The 12,400-nt window shown below is 53.5% G+C and overlaps 5 protein-coding genes and 1 non-coding gene across 6 annotated transcripts; 3 read left to right on the top strand and 3 right to left on the bottom strand.

Moving 5' to 3' along the window:
* Nucleotides 1-1,965: 1,965 nt before the first annotated feature.
* GLOTRDRAFT_108403 (putative NADP-dependent mannitol dehydrogenase) lies at nucleotides 1,966-3,278 on the bottom strand (the record flags this gene model as incomplete). Its single annotated transcript, XM_007872472.1, has 10 exons — nucleotides 1,966-1,984; nucleotides 2,043-2,125; nucleotides 2,181-2,263; nucleotides 2,316-2,421; nucleotides 2,472-2,574; nucleotides 2,624-2,736; nucleotides 2,800-2,892; nucleotides 2,957-3,020; nucleotides 3,080-3,176; nucleotides 3,248-3,278. 10 exons carry the CDS (start codon nucleotides 3,276-3,278, stop codon nucleotides 1,966-1,968), a joined length of 792 nt encoding a protein of 263 aa, XP_007870663.1.
* Nucleotides 3,279-3,746: 468 nt separating this feature from the next.
* On the top strand, nucleotides 3,747-3,818 carry GLOTRDRAFT_t121. The gene has a single exon. It is a non-coding gene; the product is annotated as a tRNA-Ala (tRNA).
* A 257-nt stretch (nucleotides 3,819-4,075) lies between these two features.
* On the bottom strand, nucleotides 4,076-4,620 carry GLOTRDRAFT_81838 (RmlC-like cupin; the record flags this gene model as incomplete). Its single annotated transcript, XM_007872471.1, has 3 exons — nucleotides 4,076-4,305; nucleotides 4,367-4,420; nucleotides 4,473-4,620. 3 exons carry the CDS (start codon nucleotides 4,618-4,620, stop codon nucleotides 4,076-4,078), a joined length of 432 nt encoding a protein of 143 aa, XP_007870662.1.
* Nucleotides 4,621-5,781: 1,161 nt separating this feature from the next.
* On the bottom strand, nucleotides 5,782-7,250 carry GLOTRDRAFT_66424 (DUF431-domain-containing protein). Its single transcript, XM_007872470.1, has 8 exons — nucleotides 7,140-7,250; nucleotides 6,996-7,060; nucleotides 6,564-6,837; nucleotides 6,316-6,453; nucleotides 6,240-6,265; nucleotides 6,135-6,186; nucleotides 5,925-6,078; nucleotides 5,782-5,868 (listed from the first exon to the last, which is right to left on the bottom strand). The coding sequence occupies exons 1-7, from the start codon at nucleotides 7,159-7,161 to the stop codon at nucleotides 5,990-5,992; spliced, it is 666 nt and encodes a 221-aa protein (XP_007870661.1). The 5' UTR covers nucleotides 7,162-7,250; the 3' UTR covers nucleotides 5,782-5,868; nucleotides 5,925-5,989.
* An 882-nt stretch (nucleotides 7,251-8,132) lies between these two features.
* Nucleotides 8,133-8,980, top strand: GLOTRDRAFT_49836 (uncharacterized protein; the record flags this gene model as incomplete). Its single annotated transcript, XM_007872431.1, has 4 exons — nucleotides 8,133-8,451; nucleotides 8,502-8,643; nucleotides 8,691-8,813; nucleotides 8,863-8,980. 4 exons carry the CDS (start codon nucleotides 8,133-8,135, stop codon nucleotides 8,978-8,980), a joined length of 702 nt encoding a protein of 233 aa, XP_007870622.1.
* A 1,506-nt stretch (nucleotides 8,981-10,486) lies between these two features.
* GLOTRDRAFT_66419 (P60-like protein) lies at nucleotides 10,487-12,357 on the top strand. Its single transcript, XM_007872469.1, has 7 exons — nucleotides 10,487-10,704; nucleotides 10,769-10,833; nucleotides 10,887-11,221; nucleotides 11,283-11,642; nucleotides 11,701-11,952; nucleotides 12,024-12,100; nucleotides 12,164-12,357. Exons 1-7 carry the CDS (start codon nucleotides 10,502-10,504, stop codon nucleotides 12,237-12,239), a joined length of 1,368 nt encoding a protein of 455 aa, XP_007870660.1. The 5' UTR covers nucleotides 10,487-10,501; the 3' UTR covers nucleotides 12,240-12,357.
* The last annotated feature ends 43 nt before the right edge of the window (nucleotides 12,358-12,400 follow it).

Here is a 12,400-nt window from a genome sequence, read left to right as displayed (position 1 = left end):
CGGATGTTATGCGGCGCCCATTCAGCAGCGAGTCCCTTGCACAAGTTCGTCACCGCGGCCTTCGACGAGTTGTAGAACACCTTCACACAACGTTAGTGTTTCCGTCCGGGGCCCTGGGACTCGAAGACATACCTGAGAGAGTGGCGTATTCGGCGATACCTGGTTGATGAGCTGCGAGGACATCGAGGACACGACGACGATCGAGCCAGTCGGGTGTTTGCGCTTAATCCATAGTCTGCTCCGAGATCAGAAAAGTCTCTCTAGAACGGCGTCACCCACTCACTTCGCTGCCGTCCGTGCCGTGTTGAAGACACCGAGAACGTTCACGCTGTATATGTAGTCAAAGTCCTCCTCCCTAAGCTCGAGGGCTGCCTTGGGAACGGCAACTCCAGCATTCTATCGACCACGCGTCTCTATGCGTGAACGACGCATCACAAACAATTTATACTGTACTCTCAGCAACGAGACCCGTAATGGGCCCAAGTCCATCGTCGATGGTAGCAAACGTCTTGTCGACGGCATAGGTGTCCGAAACGTCGCATTGGTATGCCTATCCCAACAGCAAACTCGTCAATATGGATGAGACGTTTCATCACTCATGTCCGACCTTTGCTTTCACTCCAAAATCCTTCGCGATGTCTGCGACTACCTGGTCGGCATCCTTGGCGGACCTATATTCCAGCAATTCGAGCGTCAGACCAAGTATAACTGCAGCATAACTTGGAAATCTAACTTGTATATGATGGCGACAGTGGCTCCTGCCTTAGCCAGGCCCTTGCTAATGGCCAGTCCGATTTAACGATTCCCGCCAGTGACGATGATGCACTTCCCTAAGGAATATTCAGGTCTTTCCTTGCCTTGCCTTCCTACCGGTACTTACCTTCAAAGTTGATATCGAAATCTGAAGCCATGGCCGAGCAGTGGAGTAGCCAAGAGGACGCAAATTGATAGATATCGTCAAGGCTGCTCTAAGCCTACGTCAGGGCTCATATATACGTCGCTGGCGAAGCAAGGCAGACGATCGCCATGGGATCCGCTCGATAAGATAACCGGTCTGAACGTCGTCGACGCTGTGCAGATGACATCAGACTTGGTGAGCGAGGCGGACATTTCCAGAACAAATACCCGATGAATCCTTTAGATGACCTGCGCGGTCCCCTTGGATTTGCCGCCACAATGCCACAACAGTCGGCGTCCTGGTTCGTGGGTACCGCAGCGGTCGATTTCGGGAAATTATCACCTTCGTCGAGCGTGAAGTGAAGAAAAGAACATTGGAGATGATAGCATCCAGTATACCTTCGCTATATCCTTGGTCTTGAATACACAGCGATGTTATTATGCTGGCCACTTCAAGACTGGGAAACCTTGAATGCTGTCGTGTCTGAACGCCAGGCGGGGAGACAAAGTAGCGTTGGCTCTGAGGTCCTGTACGTCGGACACTAGACCTCGGTCAGCAAAGGGATATCAACACAAGTCTCACGATAAACCTGAATAGGATACCGCCGCGATCTTATCAAACCCCGGAGGAAGGGGAGGGCATCGACTCACTTAGTGATCCAATTCCAAGCATGAACTTTATCCAGGCCCAAGCACCAGGCAGGTCACCTCCCTTGTTAAGGATCCCCGACGATTGAGCAAAACAGAACGGTGAAAGTTAACGTGGAAAGCATTTGCTCCTCCGGTTTGGTTGGAATACTTCCCCGGGCCTGCGCCTTTGATGAACGCACCCCTCTTCTCAATGTCGAGATGGATGGCGCGATTCTATCGTTCACGATGTCTCGGAAATGGAATAGTGCCGATACCGACCTACGCTGCGAAGGTAATAGCCAACAGCGAACGTCTCAACGGAAGAAGGTTGCACGATTCTCTTACGGGCGAACTGGATATCACGCAGCTTCTTCTTACTGTACATTGATTACGACTTCGCAGATACTCGGAACCGCACTTTTCCGTCGCAAGACTTAATTACCAAATCAATTGGCCACTATATTGCGTAGAACTCGCTGTCAGAAAGGTTCCGCACCCGAAGAACGTAGACATACCCATCCACGAAATACTCCCCGCCAGTCATGTAGCTCGCGTAATCGGACAGAAGCAAAACTGTCTGTCCGGTCATCTCTTCGGGCTGTAGCGGGCGGCAGCAATCAGCAGATTAATCCGAACAGGGGACTTGGACAAACCTTTGCAAACCGCTTGAGTGGTACGTTGTTCGCTTGGTACTTCCTAATGTTTTCATCCATTCCGGCAGTCTGGTCGGTATCCACTGCGAAGTTTGTTGCTACTCTGTGCCGAGCTGTGTAAAGGCATATACGCACCGTATCCGGGAGACACCGCGTTTACTCGGATATTATGTGCCGCCCACTCCGCTGCGAGCCCCTTGCACAAGTTGCTCACCGCTCCTTTTGAAGAGTTATAGAATATCTGCAGGAAATATCAGCGTCATATGTTTCTATATGCATTGGAGGACTCGCCTGGGTTAACGGCTCGTTCGCGCCGGTCTGGTTGATGATCTGCGAAGACATCGACGATGTTATGACGATGGAGCCGCCCTGATGCTTCCGGTCGATCCACAACCTGTTCTTGGTCAAGCAAGACTTCGTACGAAGACCGAGGCCCAACTTACTTTGCGGCTGCCCGGGCACTATTGAATACGCCGAGGACGTTCACGGTGAAGACCTTATTGAAGTCGTCCGTGGTCATCTCTATCGCTGGCTTGACTACGGAGACCCCCGCGTTCTGGAAGGGAGCGAAAAGGTCAATATATGCGCGCTTTATCGCACTTATGGATGGCATACGCACCGCAACAAGGCCGGTGATTGGACCAAGCTCGTCGTCGATCTTCGTAAACGTCTTGTTGACCAGGTCTGCATCCGAGACATCGCATTTGTACGCCTTTATCGGGGATGTATGCGTCAGACTCAAGGATGTATTGTGCGGGCCCACAACCTGGGCGTACCTTGGTCTTCACACCAAACTCTTTCCCGATATTCGAGGCAACCTGGTCGGCATCCTTGGAGGACCTGTTCTCGCAATATACGCGTCAACTGCCCGAGCCTAGGGTAGCGCTCGAGAGTCCGACCTATAGATGATGGCGACGCTGGCTCCGGCCTGCGCTACCGCCTTGCTAATGGCCAGTCCTATCCCGCGGTTGCCACCGGTGACCACGACGCACTTTCCTGTGAGGCGTCAGATCCGGCCCTCTGTTTCTGTCGTTGTGGTCCGTCCACTCCTCAGCCGGCGTACGCACCTTTGAAGTCAATAACGAATCCTCGGGCCATGCTGACTGCAATCTATGACTGACGGTTGGAAACGGCGACGACGACGGCGAACGAGAGTGTATGCGTGCGTGTGTGTTGGGGCAGATGTGGAACTACCATGGGCCTGCTCTGCCTAAGTACTTATATATATTCTGGTCCCTCTGAACTCAGAATCCTGCGTCACCGACGTACGTCTGCCCGTGAAGCAGGAGTTATTCTTGGACGGACGCGTGACGTCATGTCTATATAAGACAGTGCAGCTACGAAAGATGGCACTGTGAAATGTGAGGTGGAAGGAGAAAGACTCCAATGACTTTACTTACACGGATGGCATACGAAAGTGGCCCTCCCCTCGGATTCAGACACCTCCAACTCCCCGGAACCTCATCTCATAGTCCGTCGTGCGGACCACAAGGTGAGCATTATGAATGATTTTACTAGCTATGATCTGCCAGCGCCAGAATAAACACCTGCTGCACCTATTTGTATGGGCACTTGGCACAGTGGTAGCGCGCACGCTTCGCATGCGTGAGGTCGTGGGTTCGACTCCCACAGTGTCCATTTTGTCTGATCATCTCTCTCTCTCTTGCACGAGTTCGTCTGTTCAGTTTCGACCAATGTTTCACCCAGGAAGCTGCTGATCATTTTCAGTGTATTGGTACGGAGACACTCCAGATCTCCTCTCAACCTCCCGTGCTCCAATCTCACTAACTTGGTAACTATGGCTTGGAATCCGTACTATCTTCGTTCGAAGGTCCGTCAGGTTATACATTACAAGTAAGCATTACACTATTATTCTACCTAATAGACGAAATTGTTTACTGGTCTTCCCGTGGTGGCTGGCCCCAGCCTTTCAAGTTGACAACCGCGGGTGTTCCGCCACTTCTAACGATTGCCCATACCACCTCCTCGTCGCCGTCGTTTATTTCCTGGTGCTCTGCATAGGCAGGTATGATTGCCCAGTCACCCGGGTTCATTTCTACGCGATTCTGGCCGTTAGGGCCGAAGGCAATCGTACCCCGTCCAGAAACGCCGTAGACAATGGTGTCTGCGCCGTGTCATTGTCTTACTATCGGGTCTCAACGATCGGATGTGATACAGGCGCTTACCTTGTTCGGCATGATGATGCACTGCTGATGAACTATGCGGTTGTGCCCTCATTACTGTTGACACGTCAGAAATGTTCGGGCAGCGTTCTGGGTAGTGAATACTTACGAGTCCCGCATATTCTGTCTGACTTGCCGACGATGGCGGCTTGCCTGATCATGCCCTCTGTCTGCCCGGTGCCAGTCTTTACCTCACTAGCCTTTGTCTGCTCGACCGTCCTTCCCGTCGTGTTGACTTTGCTTTCCGATGATCCCATTATGCTTGGAGATAGGTATGGTCGCGTGGACGGTACTGGGTAGATTACAACCCCGACCAACCTCTTATATATCATAGACGGTAGGATATTTTGACACGATGAGCGGCAGAGAGCGAGTGGCGTGCGCACTAATCTTAGTGAACGGCGGCACAGAAAGTAAGCTTTGACGTCATGCAGAGCCCTTGCCGAGGTAGGCCCGAATCTTCCTCCAAGTTATCTCACTCGATGATGACACAGCTTGTTATAACTACGCACCATTATTTCCACTCTTGCAACGATAGAACGGCGATATCTATTTAGCACCGTGACGGTCTCGGGATTATGAGCAAGTTCACCTTTGGCCTCCAAGTCCTCGCACTACCTGACCCAGATAGTCCCATCTCTTTGCCCGTGATACCCAAGGCGCGGTCCAGGTAAACTTCGAATGAAGTTCATTAAGCCGAAGCTCAAGAAGAGAAGCCAGGGAAGCTATCGAAGTCGTTCTCCGTCCTTCCAGATTATGATGCCTTCTCTGCGGTGACCCGTTCCGAGAGGCCCTTTACTCACGCTGCGGATGCGCTCGGGATGCGCAAAGGGCAACTGAATATTCCAGTGTCGGGAGGCAACAGTCGGGGGGCCGTATTAGCTCTGTTATTCATATCTCTTACAAAAATAGAAGTCAGGCGTTGCTGAATTTAGCCTATGCAGCCGAGGGTAGGAGTTTTTAGGGAGCTCACCCGACCATTGCCCCAGTCTCTGCGTCCCGGGATCGTGCATGGATACCGCCGTCCCTGAGCATCTTGATTCGTCCTGCGTGAGCTGTTGCGTGATATCTGTGGTGAGGAGAGGACGGAAGGATCAATTCAGGTAGACCATATTGTCTCCGCCATCGAACTCAGCCTCAGCAGGTTGCTCTCGTGCCTTCAGACGTGCGAAACATGTCTTCTTGAGCGATCAGGTTGGAAGGAGAGCATGAGACGTCGAATTATTTCGCCTCATACGCACTATGAGAGTCAGATGTCCGCCTTCTTCCGACTGAAGATTCGTAGGCATCCGTTCCCCTCCTCCCTCCATTTTGGCCAGAAGTGGGCTGTGGCGTATTCGGAAGGCAACTCTTCGGCTGACTAGGTTACCCCATGCATAATGCATGTGTACACATCCTCAGAACAAGAATTCGCAACAGACGCGCAATCTTCACAATCATTGAGGACCCGCTGGATATCCTAAGTACCTTACATAGGTTTTAGCATCACTAAAGGACGGCATTCACTAGTGGCAGCATTTAGTGGAGTCAGCATGCTCGCGATAATTGAGTTTATACGCACCTAGTTCTACACAGTCTAACGTTAACGCACCTTCATTATCTACACGCTCTTGCAACTACTAACAATTAGAACTCGAATCCCCGATCCAAATCCCTTTTGAGCAGGTCCTTCATGCCGGGCGGCAGAAGGGGGGATCCATCCTGAGATATATATCCTACACCAGGCAGGCTCGCACCACGTACGGAACAGGATCGACAGCGGGAAACGCACGGAATGGCATCTCAACGGATTCCTTCGCCGAAAAGCGGATAGTCGGGAAGTCCTTGACCTTTATTAGCACGGCATTTCCAGTAACAGGCGAGGATAGAAGCGCACGACGTAGGGAATTTCCGATAATGGAACTATGGTAGGGTGTTAGTTTGGTGAAAAGCCGGAGTAGGCTCGGACGTACTCTTGTCCTCGACGACCTTTTTCGTGACGCCTAGTGCTGTGTCGGTAGTCATTTGGACAGGCCCTAGGTGTCTCGATGGGAATCCCAGAGCCCGCAGTTCGGAGGTGCGGTCGCGTGGGGGGTCGTCACCTAACATCCTGTAAATATGATTGGTACGGAATAAACAGTAAACGTATTCTCGCCTAAGATCCCCTACAGAACATATTTTCAGTCAGATGGATTCCTCCAACAAAGGGGGATCGGACGTACTCCTAACAGAAAGCAGTCGAATTCAGCGGCGTCCGCGGGAGATATCTCCTGGGGCGCCTTCGGGTCTAACAAGCAAACTCTTTCGAGAGGTATCTGCATTGAGGACAAGAAAGGTAAAATGGGCGTTGTGTGGGCGTATGCGGCAGCTAATCCAGATTCGGAAGAGGATGGCTGTGGCGACGCAGAAAATAAGGCTGTTAAGGAATCGGTCGAGGCCTGCGAGAGGTGCGTGAAGTGAACCGTGGAGGATGCACCTGCCAGGGCGCGCATGTGCTACACGTGCACACAACAGTACGTCACGAGGAAGATATCAGGTAGGATTGAGAAGGATTGAGAGCGATTTTAGCAATCGATTCGACGGTCAATGAATGTTGTTGAAGAATCCATGGGTGGTGAGCATAGAAAAATGAAACCATTCAGAGTCGCAGTACCTGGTATTCCAATACGACCCACTCTGGCAGTGATCGCGGCGTATTCTCATCTTCTTCCATGTGTTCTGTCCAAACACGGCGTGATTACTTCAGTGATCGGGCATCCTTGCGGTGCGCTGGGCTGGCCAGCGACTGATAACGTACCGACGATATACCTGAAGCCCATCTTGAGTTATAACTTGTTGGGTGATTGTCTATATGTGCGTAGATTGTAGTGTGTTGCGCGCGAGGTAAATTTTTGTGGCTTCGGATGAAGGTGTCCAGAACCCTAACCATGCCAGTGCCCCTGCTTGTCTGACAATCGCTGCTACCGCGCCCCTTGTTTTCGCAACCAAAAGGTGCTCTGTCCTCCGTCTCATTTGTGTGATCGCTACGTGACACAGCCCACCACTGAGCGTACCCGCTTAACCTAACTTCAAGTGATGTCTGGTTGATTCTATACTTCGTCCAAGAAACGTTACAAAACGGCCGAAAAAGTTTTTAGGCAGGAAAAATCGCTGAAACTGCGTGGAAGGGCAATCATACGCATGATATCATATAGTGGCGGTAAACGTCCAAATTAATCGAAGTGTATTACTGCGTCCGTCCTCATTGTTCGAGCGCGACCACGCGCATTCAAGTTGACTGCTACGGCCTTACAGTCCTGCAGCAGGTACCGACAGTCTGGCTTATTCTGACCGGATGACTGTGACACAAGCGAACGGGGAACCCCGGGATTAGCACGTGACCTGCTACCACTGGTATTAGGGTTAGGTCTGCATCGGTCTTGGCATCGTGAGGACTTGTTATCCTCTGCACCTTTTCTGCCACAGGACGTCACCGCTGTCTTCTGCCTTCCAGAGTCGTCACCCGCCCGTACGGCCTCCATCGGCGTTGCTCCTTCCGGCAGAACCCAATCTCGAAGCCAAGATGTCCGAATCGAGGCAATCCTCGCCGCACCCCCACCAGCACCCGTCATACATCCCGCTTCCCCCGCCCGCCCCCCTCCGCTCGGCGATGAAGAGCTCCGGCTCTCGCCCCTCCACGCCGGGGTCGCCGCCCCAGCTCGCCGCGGGCTCCAGCCTGCCCCGGACGTCCACCTTCACGTCCATCTCAAGCCACAGCGCGCTCTCGAGCAACGACAACAGCCCGTCCGCGATGCCCTCCCCGTCCCCCTCGACGCTGCCTCTGCCGTCGTCCCCGCTGCTGACGCCGTCGCCGTCGACGCCGATCCCGCTGAGCGGGTACACGCCCAAGGTGTCGTTCGACACGTTCGACGAGCCGTCGAGCTCGATGTTCAGCTACACGCTGCGCGTCAAGAGCGACGGCTTCGAGAAGGGCAAGTGCACCCGCGTGTTCCTGTGCGCGGCGAGCCCAGACGAGAGCGGCATGCAGGCGCTCGACTGGGCGTGCGAGAGCTTGGTCCAGGACGGGGACGAGCTGATTGTGCTGCGCGGGATTGGGGAAGAAGAGTTGCGTGAGTGGCCGCTTAGGGCTTTGCGTCGAGGTAACTAACCCCCACTGCAGAGAAACCACATGCGGCCGTGCGCGAGTCAGCGAACGAGCTCATGCGCTACATCCAAGAGAAATGCCTCGAGTCTGATCCGGACCGCAAGCTGTCGCTCATAGTCGAGTTTGTCGCGGGGAAGATCACGACAACTATCGATCGGTGCGTGTCACCGCCCATGTGCTCTGTCGTGGTCTGACCGTGCCCAGATTAATCGCCCTCTATCGCCCCGACGCGCTCGTAGTCGGGACTCGGGGCCAACGCGGGCTCGTCTCGTGGGGCGTTTCTGGGCTAATCGGGAGCAGTGGCGGCGGCGTGGGGAGCGTCAGCAAGTGAGTGTCCCCAGCCATTTTTAAATCACCCGCTAACTCCCCCCTGCAGATACTGCCTCTCGCATTCCCCGGTCCCGATCATCGTCGTGCGCCCCGAATCGAAAGTGCGCAAGGCAAGGGAGAAGCGCCGCGCGGACCCGAAGCGCGGAAGGCACTTTGACGGGTGAGTAAACGGCGGTACTCTATTGCGTATCGACGTGGTTCTGAAGAATAAGTTCCAGGCTTCCGGGAACGCCTGTGGCACTGAGCCCTGCTACGACACGGCAATAAGAGTCCATTTTACTTAGGTTGTAGTTTTAATTGAGGGGTTGATGGGTGTATTATATCGTGGTGCGTCCCTCCCTCCCTCCCTCCCCCGGAACTGAAAAGCCGAGTTACTGTACTGATGCGGGTACTAGGTACGGGAAATTGTACCTAATGCTGCGAGTGGATTGCACTTCGCGACTCCCGGCGCGATGCTAAGAATCTGAAGATTGAACTCGGTAGTGGCCCAAGCTAGCGAGTGGCCCTCCGGCCTTATTAAGGCAGAAGCAGTACTTGGTTTGATGTGCCCTAGGGAACAGCCCAAGCACGAGGTGCTTGTCCTTTCATACAGCATGACATAGACTGATTGGTGAAGAATGTACCATAGACATCGCAGATAATAGGCCCAGAGTAAACACGCAAGCTATTTGCAGAGGATGTGGGCGCTGGGGAAATCCGTCCGGGCTCATGGTGGCCCGGGTATCAATGAGAAGAGCAACGAATTTGGCTATCCCAGGCATCGTTGATAGAAAATGGACAAAGCAGCGGAAAGTGTTTCCTTCGCTATTCCTACCACAGCGTACACTCTGGCTACATTGAGGTCGTCCGCGCCGCCGGGTAAAGCGGCTGCGGTCCCGGCGGTTTGAAGTGTCCTCTTGGACGTTGACCTTGCTGAAGGCGCGACGATGACGCGGAGTCGAGGAAGGGGTGGAAGGTTCCTATGAGTTACAGTATACATAGTACGAGCAGTCTTCCAGAGGTGGGTTCTTCGCCTTCTTGATCATCTTGAGGCGGTCCTGGCGGAGTGTCGTGTCTATTGAGGGGATTTTCCTGTGTTCACTGTCGCTGGTTATCGCGGGGGAGACTGAGTGTGAACGCAGTGTAGTGCTGGGCGACAGGCTTGAGTCCAGCAAGCTTTCACAGCCTGCAAGTCTGAGGGCATAGCCACATGCCGTTTGGTAGGACTCGCGAGGCTTTGGCTTCGTTGCACTTTGGTGGTGCCCACGGCATCGTATACAGGCTGCTGGACGAGATGGTTAATTGCTCTGGACAGGCCGCTAAACCTGCGTCTATGATAATGTATCCGGGGGCAGAAATTTCCACGATAATGAAAGCTAATACTTCAGTAGACCCCTCGGAAGACTGATAGGCATATCTAGAGAATGCGAGTACGCAGAGAGACATACAAGTACCGTGCGTGGCCCTTCAAATCAATGCGTCGGATCAACTCACTAGGAAAGGATGGTGTTCATGGTCTTGCATAGAGGTTAAACCCGTTCATCGGTCGAATACCAGGTAAGTTCGGGATCTGTGGCGACATGTACAGCCAGGACCGTGGCACGAGCCCGATATGGGCACAACCACGTGGCCATCAATACCCGTTTTTCCTCCGGAGGGCTGAGCTCTGCTTTGCCTGCTTACACTCTGCGGCCTCTTCCTACATAATGGCGACGGCAGCGACGACTATGAAGGTCTCATCGACTGCGAGGAAAGAGGTGAAGGCGAAGAAAACGAAGTCCTCAGTCGGTGCACCTGCCCAGCTCAAGCAAGGCAGCCGGAAGGGCAAAAAGGCGTGGAGGAAGAATGTCGATATCGAGGATGTAGAGGAGGGGATGGAGGGCATGCGGGCGGAAGAGAGGGTTACTGGGTGCGCACTCATTTTTTTGCTGCTGTTTAATACAGGCATCAACCGGACATCATACTTTCTGTAGGTCTGCGCTGCAGAAGAAGAAAGACGAGGACTTGTTCCAAGTTGATACACACGGCGACGACAAAGGTCGCTGCCCCTATATCCTTTCCAGCTATTCTAAGCTGACGCTACTTGAATAGTCCGCAAATCCCTACCGAAATACTCCAAATCCGCGCTCACCTCCACCAAAATCCTCTCCCAACGTTCCGCTGTGCCCGCCGTCTTCTCTCGCTCCACCACTTCCTCGTCTTCGTCCAAGCGCAAGCTGACGCACGAAGAGAAAGAGCGTCTTCTGCGCATTGCCAAGAGGCGCCGCAAAGGACCTCTGAACAGCTATGTCGACGAGAGTGAGGTGGGGAAGGGAAGTGCGACAATGGAAGTGAGCGAGGCGGCGAAGAGCGGGGGATATGATATCTGGTCATCCAACACTAGTGAGGATGTGCCTGTGGATGCACCGAAGAAGCAACCTGCCAAGGTACGTCTGCATCATCCAAGGAAGAGAGATGGAACTTCATAATCGTCTAACGGTCACGCAGCCACCCCCACACCCGCTCCGATCGCAGATACAGTTGCCCGCGGTTGAGCAGCCGCATGTCGGCACGTCGTACAACCCGCCCGTGGACGCTCACACCGAGCTCGTCCTGTCCGCCGCGCAGATCGAAGAGAAGCGAATCCGGGAGGCGGAAAAGTTGAAGGAGTGGCAAGAAAAAGCTGACGCCGCACGAAAGGTTGCGAGGGAAGAGGAAGCGGAGGGTGTGCCGCCTGGGATGACTGTTGGGGAAGGGGAGGAGGACCCAGAGGCGGGGGTGGATGAGGTGGAAGGCAGGGTAGCACCGAAGATGCCGAGGAGGAAGACAAAGCAGGATCGTAAGAGAGCTGAGCGGCTACGGAAGGAGGTACACCTGGCCGCCTATCCAACCCACCAGATGCTGATACTTTGTTCCCCCAATGCAGAAACAAGCCCTCGCAGAACGTGCTGCACGTAAACGTCTGCTGACCTCTGTGACTTCGGTAAAGGCGCTTCGCTCGATGGTGAATCGTTCCCTCTCGTTGTCTGAGAAAACTCGGGCCGAGCGTCAAAGAGCGGATGAGGAGAAACTGAGGAAGGGGCTGGCTGGGCAGCGGATCGGCAAGCATAAGGTCCCGGAGGGGGAGGTGGACGTGCAGCTGGGTGAGGACCTCAGCGAAAGTTTAAGGGGGTTGAAGGTGCGTTGAGTCTTTTCACTACCGATATCGAACGAGGATGGCTTATTGAACCTGTGCTTGCGTGACTATAGCCGGAAGGAAACCTGTTCCGTGATCGTTTCCTGAGCTTACAGAAACGTGCGCTTATTGAGCCGCGTCAGCCTGTCATGTATGTTTTCTCACTCCGCCGATTATCGTCTGTCACTGACTTGTTTGGCGTTTGTGTTTGTAGACCAAAGAGGAGGAGAACAAAGGATAAAGAGTACGAGAAGCATGCGTGGAAGCGGTTTGACCGGGAGCAGTTTTAATGCTGGACCGGCCGGCTGTGTTGATGCGCCCGTCGGGTTGTTCCTTAGCTGATAGCTTTCTGGGTCTTTACAACGTATACTTCCGTCAAATCGGATTTTACACGCAAACTGCTCGAATATCCAGGTGGAAGGCCAGGGACAAGTATCATTAAACTGAAGTG

This window comes from Gloeophyllum trabeum (assembly GCF_000344685.1).
Source record: "Gloeophyllum trabeum ATCC 11539 unplaced genomic scaffold GLOTRscaffold_00018, whole genome shotgun sequence".
Classification (NCBI taxonomy): domain Eukaryota; kingdom Fungi; phylum Basidiomycota; class Agaricomycetes; order Gloeophyllales; family Gloeophyllaceae; genus Gloeophyllum; species Gloeophyllum trabeum.
Note: the sequence above shows the minus strand (reverse complement) of the source record. Positions and strands in the feature narration are given on the sequence as shown.